General features: G+C 35.7%; 2 protein-coding genes across 4 annotated transcripts; one reads left to right on the plus strand and one right to left on the minus strand.

Annotated features, from left to right (window-relative positions):
* Window positions 1-669: 669 nt before the first annotated feature.
* LOC129294604 (gibberellin 3-beta-dioxygenase 1-like) lies at window positions 670-1,780 on the plus strand. Its single transcript, XM_054933018.1, has 2 exons — window positions 670-1,130; window positions 1,201-1,780. Exons 1-2 carry the CDS (start codon window positions 670-672, stop codon window positions 1,778-1,780), a joined length of 1,041 nt encoding a protein of 346 aa, XP_054788993.1.
* A 2,397-nt stretch (window positions 1,781-4,177) lies between these two features.
* On the minus strand, window positions 4,178-14,531 carry LOC129294384 (transcriptional corepressor LEUNIG-like). Of its 3 annotated transcripts, none has more exons than XM_054932713.1 (18): window positions 14,305-14,531; window positions 13,711-13,808; window positions 13,475-13,584; window positions 11,308-11,676; window positions 11,128-11,216; window positions 10,666-10,747; window positions 10,506-10,581; window positions 10,296-10,345; window positions 9,693-9,998; window positions 9,356-9,553; window positions 8,467-8,697; window positions 8,236-8,380; window positions 7,596-7,705; window positions 7,255-7,404; window positions 6,059-6,214; window positions 5,847-5,963; window positions 4,967-5,173; window positions 4,178-4,593 (listed from the first exon to the last, which is right to left on the minus strand). In XM_054932713.1, exons 1-18 carry the CDS (start codon window positions 14,334-14,336, stop codon window positions 4,450-4,452), a joined length of 2,670 nt encoding a protein of 889 aa, XP_054788688.1. In that variant the 5' UTR covers window positions 14,337-14,531; the 3' UTR covers window positions 4,178-4,449. The 3 variants fall into 3 exon arrangements, with proteins under 3 accessions (XP_054788688.1, XP_054788689.1, XP_054788687.1); XM_054932714.1 differs by having other exon boundaries at window positions 8,236-8,353; window positions 8,467-8,712; window positions 14,305-14,530; XM_054932712.1 differs by having other exon boundaries at window positions 8,467-8,712; window positions 14,305-14,530.
* Window positions 14,532-16,292: the final 1,761 nt, after the last annotated feature.

Here is a 16,292-nt window from a genome sequence, read left to right on the forward strand (position 1 = left end):
TAAATTTTTTAAATGATATTAACTCCTAAGAATTAATGTATTTAATCGATCAAATTATAAGAATTTGATTAAAATAAAATAAATTACATGAACTCAATTCAAAATTAAAGAAAACTAGAAGAACTTACAGACCATTTTTTCCTCAAATATATAGTGCATGCATGTGTGTGTACTACATATCAGATGGGATTAGATTTTTTTTTTTTTGTGTGTGTGAAAAAGTTTAGATGAGTTAAATTTTAAGAACTCATCAAAATTAACACAGGCATCCAAATTCAAATAGCGTTGACAAAAAATATTTATAGATGAGACTAGATGTTTTAATGGTTGATCACCTTGCTCTCTCATTCTTGGCCCAACGTGATCAAAAACCATAAAGAGTACCATGAACGCTACAATGCATGGTGCCTGTCTCTCTAACTGCAAAGTCATGTTGCTCCATTAGGGTAACTGAAGCATTCATGACATGGTGCATGTAAGCAATTAATTAAATCTATATGATTCATGTATTGCAATTAATGAATATATATTGGTTATTTAATAGAGGGATGAATCCAGCCCTTCTTCTAAGTATATAAATACTGCAACGGTATGGTGACCATTCCAACAGTTGATCGCACTTGTACGTTCCGATACTCCTAAAACGTAATCGAACTGAAAGTCCTTGAAATGGCTGGAGATCTATCCATTGAAGCAGCAAAAAACATTCCCATGGACTTTTCTTCAGCAGAGAGCTTACCTGATTCTCACACATGGTGGTCAAAAGGATGCTCTGACATCATTGATGATGGCTCCGTATCCATACCTGTTGTGGACCTCACGGATCCGAATGCCATGGAAACCATAAAGCTTGCATGCGAGGAGTGGGGTATTTTTCAACTGAAAAATCATGGAATACCCTTATCTCTGTTGAACCACGTGAATGAAGAGATCAAACGCCTCTTCTCTCTCCCAGCTGAGCAAAAGGTGAAAGCCTTGAGGCCTCCTGGGGCACAGGCTGGGTATGGTTCTGCTTACATTTCACCATTCTTTCCGAAGGTCATGTGGCACGAAGGATTCACCATTGTCGGCTCTTCCTACGATGATGCTAAGAAAGTTTTTACTAATCATGATGATTTTGCACGTTTCAGGTATGTATACTATTCCTACTTACGACATACAATCTTCATACATATGCAACATAACATATTGTTGGTGCAGTGAAAAAATGGAAGAAATTCAAAAGCAGTTGAAAAATGTAGTAGAGAAGGTAACAGGCATGATACTGAATTTATTGGGGGTGTGTGATAAAGAGAAGAAATGGGTGAAGAGCGATAACCAAACGCTTCAAATGAACTCGTATCCAAGTTGTCCAGACCCAGATCGAGCTATAGGTCTCGCGCAACACAAAGACACATCCATCATCACAATTCTCCACCAAACCCAAGTCCATCCCCAAACCCGAAGCCAAGTCCTGACCCAGGACCAAACCGGTGGGCTCCAGATCTTCAAAGAAGGAATCGGGTGGGTTCCGGTGCGCCCGGATCCAGATGCGTTTGTAGTGCATGTCGGTGACATCCTTGAGATACTGTCGAATGGGAAGTTCACATCGGTGTTGCATCGCGTCACAGTGAGTAGGAGTGCTCATCGATATTCCTTTGCATTTTTCCACAGGCCCTCACCTGAAAGTCCTCTCTCTCCTTTGCACTCTCATCCTCGTTTTCGTGTTGTCACCTTGAAGGAATATGATGCTATCAAGGCCAAGGATCGACCTAATGCTTTGGCTTCCATCTCCGTTTAAAGCTTGAACCGTAAAATTATATATGTTCTGTTGCAATAATATAGAGTGACAAACTCTTACTGTGTTATTTGTTGTTTGAAATATTTGCTTTTTTTCCTTCTTTTTATACTTTATATAGTTATCAAAAAGATTTTAATATTATCAAATAAGTTATTATTATATTACACGCAGAAACCTGCGACTGAACTTCTTTTAAGAATCTGAAAGAGTAGGGAGCAAAAGAAGTTGGTTAACTGTATCAAGGAAAAAAAAGGACAAGGTCATTTATATATTGAAGTCAGCACTCGCGTTGTGCTGCCACGACCCAGATAGAAGACCGAGCCATGGATTTAATTAGCTCCACACAGACTGAACTGAAAACCAAACGATATGGGTTATATTCCTCCTCACGACTCTCTTGTTTTCGTACAATTCTTAAGAAGGAGTGTACTATATTGCTCTCAAGGTCAATGATCCATTCGATACTTTTTTCTTGCATTTAGACGGTCATGTTTTAAATAGAACAAACATATGTTTTTAGAGACATATATAGTATGTTGTTAACAATGATAACAACTACATAATCATATATGGACAAATTTAATGTTAGCTCATAAATTTTGACCTTAAGTTAACAGGTGAGTTCGGTGGATGCCTCAGAAATTTAAATATGTAGCTCCACCATTCTCAATATTTCCAAAAACCAGAATATAGAAAGTCTTGAAACTTATAACAATATAAATATAGTCTGGAAATGAAAAATAGAAGAATTAATTTCTTTTTTAACATTTTTAATTTATTATTCCAGTCAATAAAAAAAATAAAATTGGAGGGGTGGGGGAAGAAGACGTCCTTACGGTGACATTACACGCTTGTATTTTCTGCTAGAAGAGTAGACTACCTTTAATGTTGGGAGAACTTCAGCAGACGACCAAGAATATAACATAATAATAAGTAAGCTTCATTAAAATTTGAAATTTCATTTTAGTTTAAGATAATTGAAATAAAATTAGTTTAAATAATGAAAGGATAGAAATAACCTCTATTTAAACATTTAAAAAATAACAGTCAGGTTTATATATAATATTGGAAAGTTAACAATTAAAATTGAAAATTTAGCAATTAAAGTTGCTTCATAAGTTACTTATTCAATTAATTTATCTGAACTTATGAAGCAATATTAGTTGTTAATTTCTTAACTTTACTTATTAATTTTTTTTGGTCAAAACTTTACTTATTAATTTTTCAACAATATTTATAAATTACTTTACTTGACTTTTTAATCCTTAAAAAAAATGAAAATACTCGTTCAATTAGTTTATATGAATTTATGAAGTAATTTTAGTTGTAAATTTTTTAACTTTAATTGTTCATTCCTAACACCACTTATAAATCTAACTGCTGTCTTTTTAATGTTTAAACAAAGATTATTTCAATGCTTTTGTCATTTAAATTAATTTTATTTCAATCCTTTTAGATTGAATTAAAATTTCATAGCTTTATGGGCCTTATTTGTTATTATGTCATATCTCTCCTGAAATTCTTCTTTAATATTTGTTGTCCATAGAAGTGGGAGAAAAATTGATAAAAGAATGACATTAAAGTTCTCTCAAAAGAATTTATCACAATTAAAGCCCATCAATTTTATATTAAATATTGTCTCGTAAAAATACATACACGTTGTTAAAAGTTAAATCTTATATTTTTTTGCTAAGTTTTTTTTCAAAAATTTAACAAATTAAGGTTTAATTTTTAATAATAACATATGTGTGCTTTTACAAGACAATATTCAATTAAAATTTTAAACGTCATTCTCCCAAAATTGAGAAAGGCATCCCTCCCTTTTTTTTAAAAAAAAAAAAGGTGACCTAAAGCTTTACTTCTTTGACATTATTAATAATATAAAACAATTACCAAACCTCCTACATATCATTAATCGAGGCTTGCCTAGATGGTCGCTTACTTGAACAATCGGTTTTCTGTTTTTTTTTTTTTGACCGAAAACGTTTGGGGTCTTTGTAGGACCAAGCGAAGCATAAATCAATTGAATACGTATTTGCCTCTTGACGGGACAAGTTATGTACAGGAAAGTCTTAAAATTACAAATAAGATAATCTCGCGTGTATATATATACATATACATGCCTCATAGAAGCACCCCATCACTATTTCTGCCACTCAGACCTTACAGAAGAATATGCTTCAACAACCTGACCATCTTTGTTGACAAGGGCCAATTACAAATTATTGTTGTAATTTGCCCAAGTTGTTGTTTTGTTTTATCTGCTTTAGTGAATAATGGACTTGTTATTATTCAAAAAAGGAGGAGTGAAAAAATATTTAAAAGGCAATGGGTTATCTGTACGTTGAGGCACAGAGTGGAGATCTTTAAATGGATGATGACAGCGATGGATAGAGATTATGGGCCGGAAGTTAACAATGGATATAACAAATGATGCCCAACGCAGTTGTAGAAATCCCCGTAGTATATACTAAAACCTAATAACTGGAACAGGCATTCAAGCACGATGACAAATACAACATTATAAAAACTTTAGCATCTAAAATTACAGGGAAGATCGGATACACTAAAAGGCACGCAAAACGGTAATTCAGAGACATGCGTGATCAACAGTGGTAGGACCTATTTCCGAACTGCAAGCATTACAACACACAAGACACAACATAAGGTTACTTCCAGAGCTTGACGAATTTGTCATGACTAGCTGATGCAACCAAGCCAGTCACTGGAGACACTGCCAAGGCAGCAACGAGACCTTCATGAGCAGATAGAGTCATTGTCTTGTTCGCCGCCATATTCCAAAGCTCTAAAGACTGCTCATGCACAGCATTTACCAAGAGCACCACGTCAGAATTACCCTCTTACTGTTGACCAGAATCATTTGCAGAATATGGAAGAGGAAAAACAAAACCACGAGGATAGAGCTTCATAGCAGCCAACATCATTCTAACAAAGTATAACCAAATGTGAAATTTATCTACGGTAATTCTAATTTGAAAAAATCGTCTGAAACTTGGCATTTATAAACTGCCCGAAGCCTCCTCTCAGAGTTGACTCTTGTATGCTATTCAAATGAGGATTAGGGAGGGGGAGAACAAAATGAACATGAACAAAGATACCCAAACTCACGGATGTCTAGAAAGCACAACACCGAAAAGAAATAACCAGAAACAGAATGTAACTTGCCTGGTAACAGCCAATGACCAGCAAGGAAGAATAAGCTGGATGGAAAACACAGGAGTGGAACTTATTGCCGTTGCAGCTTAGCTCATGAACACATTCTCCTTCACTCCCTGTCCCGATAGTCCAAACCCTAACTGAGTCCTCACTCGCAGAAGCCAGTAATTCGCCTGCAGGGTCCCAGCAGACAGAATGTATTGGATTTGTATGTCCCTACAATCATAGTATCATCGGGTTTTTGAGGAAGTTAGTGATCCTGGGCTGGGACACAGCAAAAGATGAGGAACATATAAAGTCAACGCTGACAAGATGTCATCACAGAGAGAATAGACAAACTGCAGAGAAGTATGAGATTCCGACAAAAACTAGAATAATATCCCTTTCCTAGATCTCTCTCCGGCAAAGACAGCTTTTATTGGTAGTTAAGTTAGAGCGGTGCTTGCTCAATTCCATCCATACCACCATTTTAAATCTCTAATCACATCAATATATCTTCATCTGGTCTCAAATGTTTCAACTCATTTTAAATATTTTACTAATTGATATGCTTTCAGAGACAACACGCATCATACAAAGATTTTAGTAAGTGCAACACTTTATCCACCTCCTCCCAAACAAAATAGTCAATATTGCAATATTATCGCTTGTAAAGAAGACAGAATTTGTTGGGCTACAAAAAAAAAAGAAAAAAGATGACAACTTGGCAGGAAAATTTTTTTCCTGCTGAGACAAACTCTTGCTCTATATTGTCTAATGATAACTAGACAGAACAGAAAACATCAACTCCATAACTCTTAGATCGACTCAAGCAAAAATGCATGCCTCTGATTGATATATATTTTTCTACAAATGACAAAGAAGTGCATCTTATATCATGAAATTGAACCTGTAACGAATATCTGCGTGTTTGTGTCTCCACATCAAGTATAGAGACAACATTCTCTGCAGCTGCAGCAAGGTACCTCCCCATACGAGGCTGAAATCTCATCTGGGCAGTGCCACCCTATTCAACAAGACAGTTATTAGTGTAGAAAACGCTGGTCAACAAGCAATTATAAAAATGGCATGCATGTATAATAAGACGACTCAGATTTTTACCTTTGAGACACCAGTACAGCTACCATTGGTTATACTCCAAAATCGTATCTCACCATCACTATCACATGAGCAGATCAGATCATCTTTCTTTGGGTGAAAATCTAATGACATAACTGATGTAGAATGTCCTGTAAAGGTGCGAATTGTATATCCAGGCTGCATTATGAGAGAATCAATATATTCAGCTCAAGCAGGATAGCAATGTAAAAAAAAGGCACAATGCCTCTACAGCTAGACCAAAAACAAACCACAATATGAACAATAAGCCAGTCATAGATAGACCTTGTTATAATATCTAATTTTCCGTGTCTAATAAACACTTGGATGTACACCACTGTTGTCCTAGAAATATCATCATAATCTCTATACGCAAGGCCCAGGTTCCAGTCAATAAATTAGTGGATGCATCGGTTCATGATTCATTACTATGTCTGTGGTTGCACTGTAATTAACTAACGATAATTACATATGCGTTTTTGTTAATTAGTTTTAACATTATAATCACAAAATGAAATAATCAATTGACGATAAATTATCACGTCTTTTTGAGATGGGCAAGAAACAAGACTGTGTCCCAAATCCTCTACACTCTTGCAGTGATTCATGTTTCAAAATAACTTTGTTGAGGGTTGTTGACTGAACTTAGCTTTCCTCAACATGACACCCACTCCCTTTGACATAAATAACCCCAATGCCATCAGATGTTAATACCAGTGTCATTTCTCTTCTGCATGTCACCATGGCTTACAAGTAGCATGTCTTTACCAAGTCCCTCACAGGAAAGCCCCACCAGCTTCTTGTTGACAAATAAATGCTTTTTGATTGACTAGCATCAGATTCAGAGGGATGTCACCATATATATTTTCTTGCGTTCAACTGTATATGGCAATTATCCCAGACACGTTATCATTACCCGATTAAAAGAAAGCATGTTTCCCTAATCATAATCCAATAGTTTATGTACTTCTATAAATACAAACAACGAACTCAATCATGCCATCAACCTTGCATTCAAAAGTACATCAGACCTAAGACTCACATCTACGTGCCAAAAAAAAAAGGGGGGGTAGAATCTGTGTACAGATGAAAAAAGTCATTCAGACCATTATTCTCCACAAAATTAGAACTCATTGCATGATTTAAAAAAATCTCATCAGAATAATACTAGTTGAGTAAAAAGAGAAAGAACTACTAACGTTGTCAACATCCCAAACCCTGACAGTTTTATCAAATGAAGATGTTGCAAGACGTGGCATGCTTGGACTGAAACGGACATCTGTGATCATAGATGAATGTTCTTCGAGAGTAACTTTTTGCTTTAGGGTATCTGTGTGCCATAACACAGCCTGCATTAAAAAGCCATCGAAAGAAAATGTCAAATTGCACATCAAGTAGAATCAATAATAGAGGTCCAATTGCTTTACCTTGTTTCTTCAAGAAAGTCAAAAGCACAAATTTGCAGCTAATGTTAGGAAATCAATTACATACATGAAGTACTAAACCAGATAAGCTTTTCCAGATTAATACTTTAACTAACCTTCTTGTCATGGCCACCACTGGCAAGCAATTTCCCATCAGATGAAAAGTGGCAGCAAATAACTTTGCTTGTGCTTGCTCGTACAGAATTTACTTCAGAAAATGTGAAGCCTGAAACAGACGCAAATTAGTACCCTCCAAAGAAATCACAATATATAAAATATAAACATAAAGATTATTGGTATCAGTTTCTAAGCTGAAAGGGATTAAAAAGGGTAGAAGTGAATAGAATAAAGAAGCACATCCCTTCTAAATTACAATACGAACAACATATTAGGCAATAAATAAACTGAATGTATGATAAATATTCTAAAAGTGTGCTTGGTAAGGAAGATAAATCAATATAAATGAAAGTCTCTTCAGAGGCAGTCCCAAGAGTGAAAGTCACTGATAGCTGCACCGAGTGGATATCACTATTAATTTATGTAAGTACATAAACTATTTAGGTATTGCATATCACTATTAATTTTCTATTAATAGATGAACTATCTGCAAAGATAAAAGCATGCAGAGAATGCACCAAACCAAAATAAAAAACAGGCATATTTAAGAAACTCAATCACAAGGATGATGCCGCTTAGTTAGAACAGGGAACGAAGCTAAATTATGTTAAGATCAACAACTACAATAGCATACTGCACCTTTGCTTACATCCATACAACGACCAACAGTATCTCTAGGGTCTGTATCATCATGTGATAAAAAAGACTCAACATTATCATCAAGTGATCCATCCTCCACAAAACGATCCATATCAGCCTGCAATTCAAGATCCTTATCATCCCACTGCCAAAATGGAATGGCAATGAGTCTACGTGCAAGGAACATATCATTCCTTCCATCTATAGAACTGCACAGAAAAAGCCACTCACCAACTGGTTTGAAGGCGAAGTGAGAGTTCCAGCACCATCAGTGCCAAACATCATTAAAGGCTTTGAAGAACTACCACTATGAGGCAAAGCAGGCATTGATATCACATCTCCAGGTGTATGAGTTGAAGGAGTTGAGGGTGCAGAGCTTGGAGATGGACCTGCTGTATTTGCTGTTCCAGAACTATTTGCAGGACCTGTAGAAGATACAGGCTGCTTTCTCTTTCTCCCAGTCTGGTTTTTGGAAACCTTAAAGTGCATTCAGGAAAACCATGTTAGGAACCCATTTCATATGGGTTTAAATTGTGATTCCCAAGTTACAAGCCAAAAAAAAAGGACCTCTTCATTGTGGCTGCCACAAATGGTTTATTCCATACATTTGTAAGAAAGGCTTTGGCAAGAAGTAAAATCCATTTCCAACTACTCAGTTGCGAAAACTTCATGTTAAGGAAACTAATTTGTGATCTTTTGAATAAAAAATGAGCAAGTAAACACATCCAGATCCAACACCCCTGTGGATCTCCAATCTATTTCTGTCAAGAAGAAGCTAGCCATGAAAGGAACACATTTGAAGACAGAATATGGAAAGCCAGGGAATGAGGATGCTACAAGAGGGGGCTTCATGTGACTGGCGAGTTTTGGGCGTCAACATAGCAGAGCCAAAAGGTATGGTGAACTTTTATCATACAACTCTACCAATGCTGTATGATTTTCAGAAGATGACCAGTTGCTCTACATCTAACAAATGCAATTTGTGTGCGTTAAAAAATTCACCAACCACATTTAGAACTACGTATTTTCTTTCATGGGACATGAAAAATATGTTAGCCCAGTAACACCACAAAGTTTAAATAATTACAGGTGAGATAGGAGCAACCGGTAAAGAACTGACCTGATCATTTCCTCTAAAGGAGTTTGACATGCTACCATCCATGGTGACACTGCCGCCGCCGCCCCCTTTATCTAGCTGATGCATATTATGGTTTGAAGTCTGAGGTTGCTGATTTGATAGAACATGCTGTTGAAGTTGCTGCTGCTGTGGATTGTTGCTCTGCTGCTGTGGATGTTGCTGTAACTGAGCCAACTTAAACTACAAATAATAGAATCTTTCAGAACATGCCAGTCATAAGACTTGCACTGCATCAGCAAGATATATAAATAGTACATGTGAACAAACCAAAAAGTCATAGTAGATGGAGTGCGGATGATGATTGAAATGGAACTAGCACCTTCATTAGCATATCCGTATCCCCACGATGCAAAATAGAACCACCAGCTTGAAGAGGTGATGCAACATTTGAGACCACATCAACAGGATTTGAAAGACCGTCCTTATTTGGGGCCATACTCCTTTGATTCAGAAGCATTCTGAGTTTTCTATTCTCATCACTGGCAGATGGGGATGACAAATTTTGTTGTGCAAGTATAAGCTGTTGCTGGTGAGGTGGCAACAATTGTAGTTGATGAAGAGGTTGAGGAGCCTGTATAAAAGGCTTTTGTTGATGAACAAAACCAGAGCGCAGTTGATCCAAGTCCTAATAAGCAAAATAAAATAACAGAAAAGGGAAACTTAATTAATCCATTGCCTATTTTCACTAACAAATGGCACTGAGCTGGTAAAACTCATCAGGGTGGATGTCGCTATATGCTTCACACAACATGCCATTGTTTCTAAACAGTAAGAGGTTCAGTATGTTTAATAGTGAGTAGGGAAAGGCCATGTACAACCTCTTCATATGCATGATACATTTACAACCTCACCAGGTTTAGGAAGAGACAGCATATTCATCGAAAGTAATATATTTCATGTAAGCTATTTGAAAATGACTCACTGTGAGTGGCCATCCTTTCAGAGTCAAATTATTGCTGCCTTGATTTGATCCTGGCGCAAGAAAACCTTCTGTTAACTTAGTATATGTGCAAGAACAGCAAGAAAACGTCATAAAATTTCACTGTTAAATCCCATCACATGCCTGCCAAACAGTTTCTAAAGGAAGAATACAAATCGATTACAATATACAAAGAATGAGATGGGAGAATACCAGGAATTCCTATTAATGATCCTTCAGGACCTGCAGCTCTTGAATTCAAAACAGGATTAATCTCACTCTTTATATCCTGGATTCCAAGTGGCATGTCAGGGCACAATTACTAAAAGAGAAGATAGGAGGAAATAATATTACTTCAAGAACAATAACATACTGGAGTAGACCCTGGCAATTGTTGACTACGAGGTTGAACTTGTTGAGGCATCCCACCAGCAGCACCATGCAAAACTTGTTGTCTGAAATGAAGAAATTGTGATAATAAAAATGTGAAAACTCATCTCTGAAGAGAATCCCAAATGCTAAAGACCATTGAAAGCACATCATTTAATTCTGAGGCACAAGAGGGCAGTTGCATGTTACATAAATAATTTTACCTCCAACGCCCAATCCCCAAAACACGCCAGGAGATGACTATGACAAAATTTATCATGAATGATCCCGTTTTTGTATTAACCTAATGAAGTGAGATTCAACTTATCTATTTATAACCAAGCTTAAACTAACTCTACCACCAGCTAGAGACTAATCAAGTGTCACCACCTTCTGCACAAGCAAATATCCCAATAATAATAAATAAAAAGTAATAAAAAATATTAGAACAATTTGAGAAAATCACCCTGAAGGCTGGCCAGAACCTGCAGCTGACTTCATCATTGAGGCATGATTGGGGTCCAAGAGCTGGCCCATGTTGTCACCAAATCTTTGCTGCATAAAACACCCAGAGATATTTATGGTGAACGTGGTATCATGAGAACAGTAGTTCATAAGATAATTACAAGACTGAACATCTCCTTACCTTCAAGGCTGCATCGTCCAAAGAATCCCTCTGAAGGGGAGATTTTAACCTCTCTTCATACATCTTTGTTGCCATGGCATTTGCAGTGCTAGGGTTTCCAACTAACCCATTTGTAGTGCCATTTAAGAGATGAGTCCCATCCCTTCTCTGCTGCTGCTGCGGAGGTGGCTGCTGCTGCTGCTGCTGCTGTGGTTGTGACGGTGGCTGCTGCTGCTGCCTCTGAAACAGGATTTGCTGCATCTGCATGTGCTGGTGCTGGTGCTGCTGCTGCTGCTGCTGCTGCTGCTGTTGCTGCTGCTGATGATGCTGGGATTGTGGCTGCTGCTGTTGCTGCTGCTGATGCTGTTCCCTTGCCTTAATTAACTGTGTCTGCAATTGCAGTTTCACACTTCATAAGCTTTGAAAGGTATGTGGGATTTTCTTTCTTCCTTCTCTTGTACACTATGTTATTATATTCCACAAACCAGTATGTCATTATTTTATTGCATTTTAATAATAATTTAGCGAACAGTATTAACTCTTCATAACTAAACTAATTGTCCATTGAGTTCTAATTCCTTGGCCAAAATCATATATTTGTATAATGTCTGCAGCTTCACAAAGCAGTCAAAGCACTGTCGAAAGGCTTTTCCTTTTCTTTAATACAACAAATAGAAGGGTATGACAAAATCATTGATCACACTAGTGAAATACTTGAATTTTTATCTTAACTACAAGCCTATGGAGGACAGAAGCATATTAAACAATAAGACACTGTAAATGAACAGAGGTGATGCCTCAAGAAATAGAAATCATGGAATTTGGTGACAACTATGCCTTTATTAGTCATTAATCAATCTATAAAGGTAAGTAACAAGAAAATTAGGTGGAGAAACCTTCAACCCAAATATAAAATTTCAATTCTTGTTTGGATATCATAATATTATGCTTTCATTTTCTCGCAATCAGAAACTTTTTCTGACAGATTTGATTTGATGAAGAAGCTGTTTAAGATATAATCATATAACAATGGTTTATTTATATAATGAATTCATCCATTCAATGCCCAGAAATATTCAGACGGGAACGTCTTTTTACATAAAGGGGCAAAATAACATTTCCAATAGTTTCTCCAATAATCCACAGTTTTCTACAATTTAGTAAGTCAGGCATTGATTTGGATCTCTACATTCCTAGGAAAAGTCAAGTGTTACTTCTATATAGAGATGCAATAAGTATGGGACCCACCATTTTATTTGTTGACTCTCAATTAAGTTTTGAATTATTGCCTAAACACTTTGAATAAACAACAACAACAAGAAGAAGCAGCCCTATCCCATTAGGTGGAATCAACTATATAGATTCATTGTGCTCTATCATCAATCATGCTTTTAGGAATATCACACTTTGAATAAAAAATTTGCTAAATATTTACGCTAAACAAGAATTACAAACTGCAATTGTTCGTTTCTTAAGCCTTTGTGAACATATTTTGATCTATAATTTCTGCATTCGCAAAGCAATCAAAACTCTTATTTACAGTGATTACCCTGTTTAGAATCACAGCTAGTATGAAATAGCACATCCAAGCATTGAAGCCCCATAAATTGATTAAGTTACACTAGCTTAAAGAACAAAAATAAAATCGCTATCTGTATGCTAAGACAAAGAAACCAAAAGATCACGCCCCACTGAACACAAACTTCCTTAAGGAAGACATTAATTGGAATCCTGAAAATTATTATTAAACTGCAAATCACATTGAACTACGCAAGAGGAATCGGCCAAAGGACTATATTTTCCCTGTTAAAATCATAACAACATAGTACTATCCAAATAGCATGTGACTAATGATATACTCCCTCCGCCCATATATATAAGATGTTTTTAACCGAATCACACACACCAATAAAAGTTTCCTATTTAATTGAAATTCCATTAAATCAAAGTAATTGTCCAATTTTATCCCAGATATCAATTAATATCATGGTAGTATTGGATAAAGCATACAATCAACATCTCTTCTCCTTTTTCAAGACAAGGATAAAATTGTCTAATTACTCGAAAATATCATAACATCCTTCATGTTTAGGGACAAAATAAGCTTCTAAAAAAAAGAAAAAAAACTTATATATAAGGACGGAGAGAATATATAGCAAGAAAACAATGAATTGTACTTAAAACAAACCTCGATATAAGATGCAGCAACTTCTGAGTGCTTCTCATTAGTCCTGGCGATAAATATATCCCAGAATACTGACCACCACTCGAACAGAAATCCTCCAGGGGCATCAATGGCTCCACCACAAGGGAAAAAATCAAATTAACTAGATGCAAAAAGAGATGACTATAACCAGGGCAAAAACAAATATTACAGGTAGATTCATCTTCTTATTTATAATATACTATTTCTCAGTAGCTTACCAACGGGATCCGAGGATACTTTTCCTTCAGCTTGAAAAGCCTCAGCAGAAGCCTTCAAATCCCTCTTAACTAGGTAATCATAGATATAAACATCTAACCTGAGATATCATTTGTTTCAATAAAGCGTTGTATCAGTCACGCGGATTGGAAGAGGGAAAGATAAAATCTCACATCCAGTAACATGGAACAGATGACAAAAGCTATTGAGCTACTACAGTGTCAGTAGGCAGACGCTGATGTCAATTATCGGCGACCCACATGCTAAAACAAAAGTTCAGCAGCTAAAGGTGAAATTCCATCGAGTGTCCCTTCAACTTGCAGAGAGCATAAACCCTAAGACACCCAATATAATATTTCCAAACGCGTATAAGATGCAAGCATGTTGAACCACGGGAAATAAACCTGGCCCCAATCAAAACCCAGAGACAATAGCTCCGAGAAAATCAAGAACCCAAATCAACAAGGAAAGGGCAATGAAGATGGGAAAACAATTGAGAGTGAACAAGTGAAGCATCGCCCAGGTTGCAAAATGGTACAAGCGAAGAATATATAAGCGAAAATCAGAAAAATAAAATAAGAAGAATGGGAACTCACATCTTATCAGCTTCCCAGTTAGTCTGAGACATGCTGTTGAAACCAAAGCGTGACTCGGTAGAAGACAATAAGGAGGGATGCTCTCAGGCAATGACTTGTTCGGCTCCAGACGATGTGGAAGCCGCTAGAGAGAAAGACTTCAATCGTGTTGCCACAGCAGACAGGAGCATACGACAAAGAGAAGACACTGTCTATAGAGAGAGAGCGAGCGCATAGGCAGAACCGGCGTAGAAAATGAAAATCCAACGGATCAACAGAGGCGACGCCTCAATTAATCGCGATCCGCCGTCCCAAAAAAAAAAAAAAAAAAAAGGCGCTCCGTGGTTCCATTTAATTACTTATAGTTAATTCTAAAAGTAACAATAAGTTAGGCTAAATTAAATTTTGATCAACGAGATATCAGTTAATGTAATAAATTAAAAGCCTTGATCTAAAATATGTAGAAAGTTTTTTTTATGGTTTAGGTATCAACATATTTAAAACCTAATCTGGTTTGAAAATTTATTTAAAAGTTTACCTAAAAGTAAGCATTTTAAACAAACTCATATTTTAATATTAAATGTCTCAACTATACTTCAAAACTATTAATATAAATGTATAACATGATTTATTAATTATAATATATAATAATTAAAAAGACTTATCAACTATAATACAATAATAAAATAATAACTTTAAAATCAATATATAAGTCTAATCTAATTAAAAATATAACTAGAAATAAAAAAGAATACATTAATTAAAAATTAAATGATAAAATTAATGTAATTAAAAAATTGAACTTGACCTAAACCTATTTATTAAATAGGTTTGGTTGTACTTAAAATAAGTCAGGACATAGGCCCCTAATAGATACATGACCTATTCCCACCCTTATTTGATTCTTTTTATTTTTAGATTAAGCCTTAAGCCTTGGCAATCACTGCCAAATTTGTAAAAGTTAAAAAATTATTTTGGGTAAAGTTAGTTTGAGAAAAAGATGGGGTCAAATTTTTTTTTTTACTATTGAGTTTGAGTCAACTTCATGATGTAAAAAGTAAGGCTGCATTTGGAAAAATAATATTTAGCATTTGAAAAGTACTTTTAAATTTTTTACATATTAATAACTTATTTAGGTAACCTTCAAAAGTACATCTAAATCGCACATGGGATGTATTTGTCAAATTTAACAAATAATTTTATCAAGTGTAAATTAAAATTCAAATGAGCACTAAAAGTTGCTTGGGAAATTTTTATGTGGGTAAAATAACTTTCCAAATGTGGGTTGAGATATGGTTTGAAAGTGGATTTGAAAACTATTTTATTAGATGAACTTCAAATTACAAATGGGAATTGGGAGCAATTATGAGAGAAATAAATTTGTACCTACTTTTATAAATGATCATACCACCCTTATTGTTCTCTATTCGTTTGCACAAAGGTTTATACATTTCACCCCTCTCCTCTTCAAATTCTCTCATCATCTATTGTCCTCTCAGTGGGTCATCATTGTTGTTCCTCCAACTTCCAATCTCCCTTTCCTCGTTGTCACTGCTCCTTTATCCGGTGACCATAGATCGGAGTTAACTCTTTTAGTTTCTTTCATTTACAGGTGATCTTTTTCTCTTATTGCTCTATTATTGTATTCTCCATTTCACTCCAACAGATATGAGATGACTCACACCAGTGATCTTTATTCTGTCATAAATCAAGATATTGTCTGTATTTTAAAGACATTTTAAAGCTTAAAAAAGCAAAAATCACTTCGTACGTCTGAGTTCAACCCATTTGTGAGTTTTTCATGCTAGCGAACCAGGTACTTTTAAGTTCTTTGTGCATGTTTTGCTCTCATTTTTTATGTCTTTTTGTTTGCCTTCTTTGTTTTGCCGTGCTTGTGAATTAGGTGGCTTCCTTCATTTTTCTTAGACATTTTGCTATGCTGTACTTTATTTTTATTTGATCATTGCACTTGATCATGAGATCTCTTGCTATTTCTAGTACTTGACAAT

The sequence above is a fragment of the Prosopis cineraria genome, unplaced genomic scaffold (assembly GCF_029017545.1).
Source record: "Prosopis cineraria cultivar Desert tree isolate PC_DT_omini unplaced genomic scaffold, ASM2901754v1 PC15, whole genome shotgun sequence".
NCBI lineage: Eukaryota > Viridiplantae > Streptophyta > Magnoliopsida > Fabales > Fabaceae > Prosopis > Prosopis cineraria.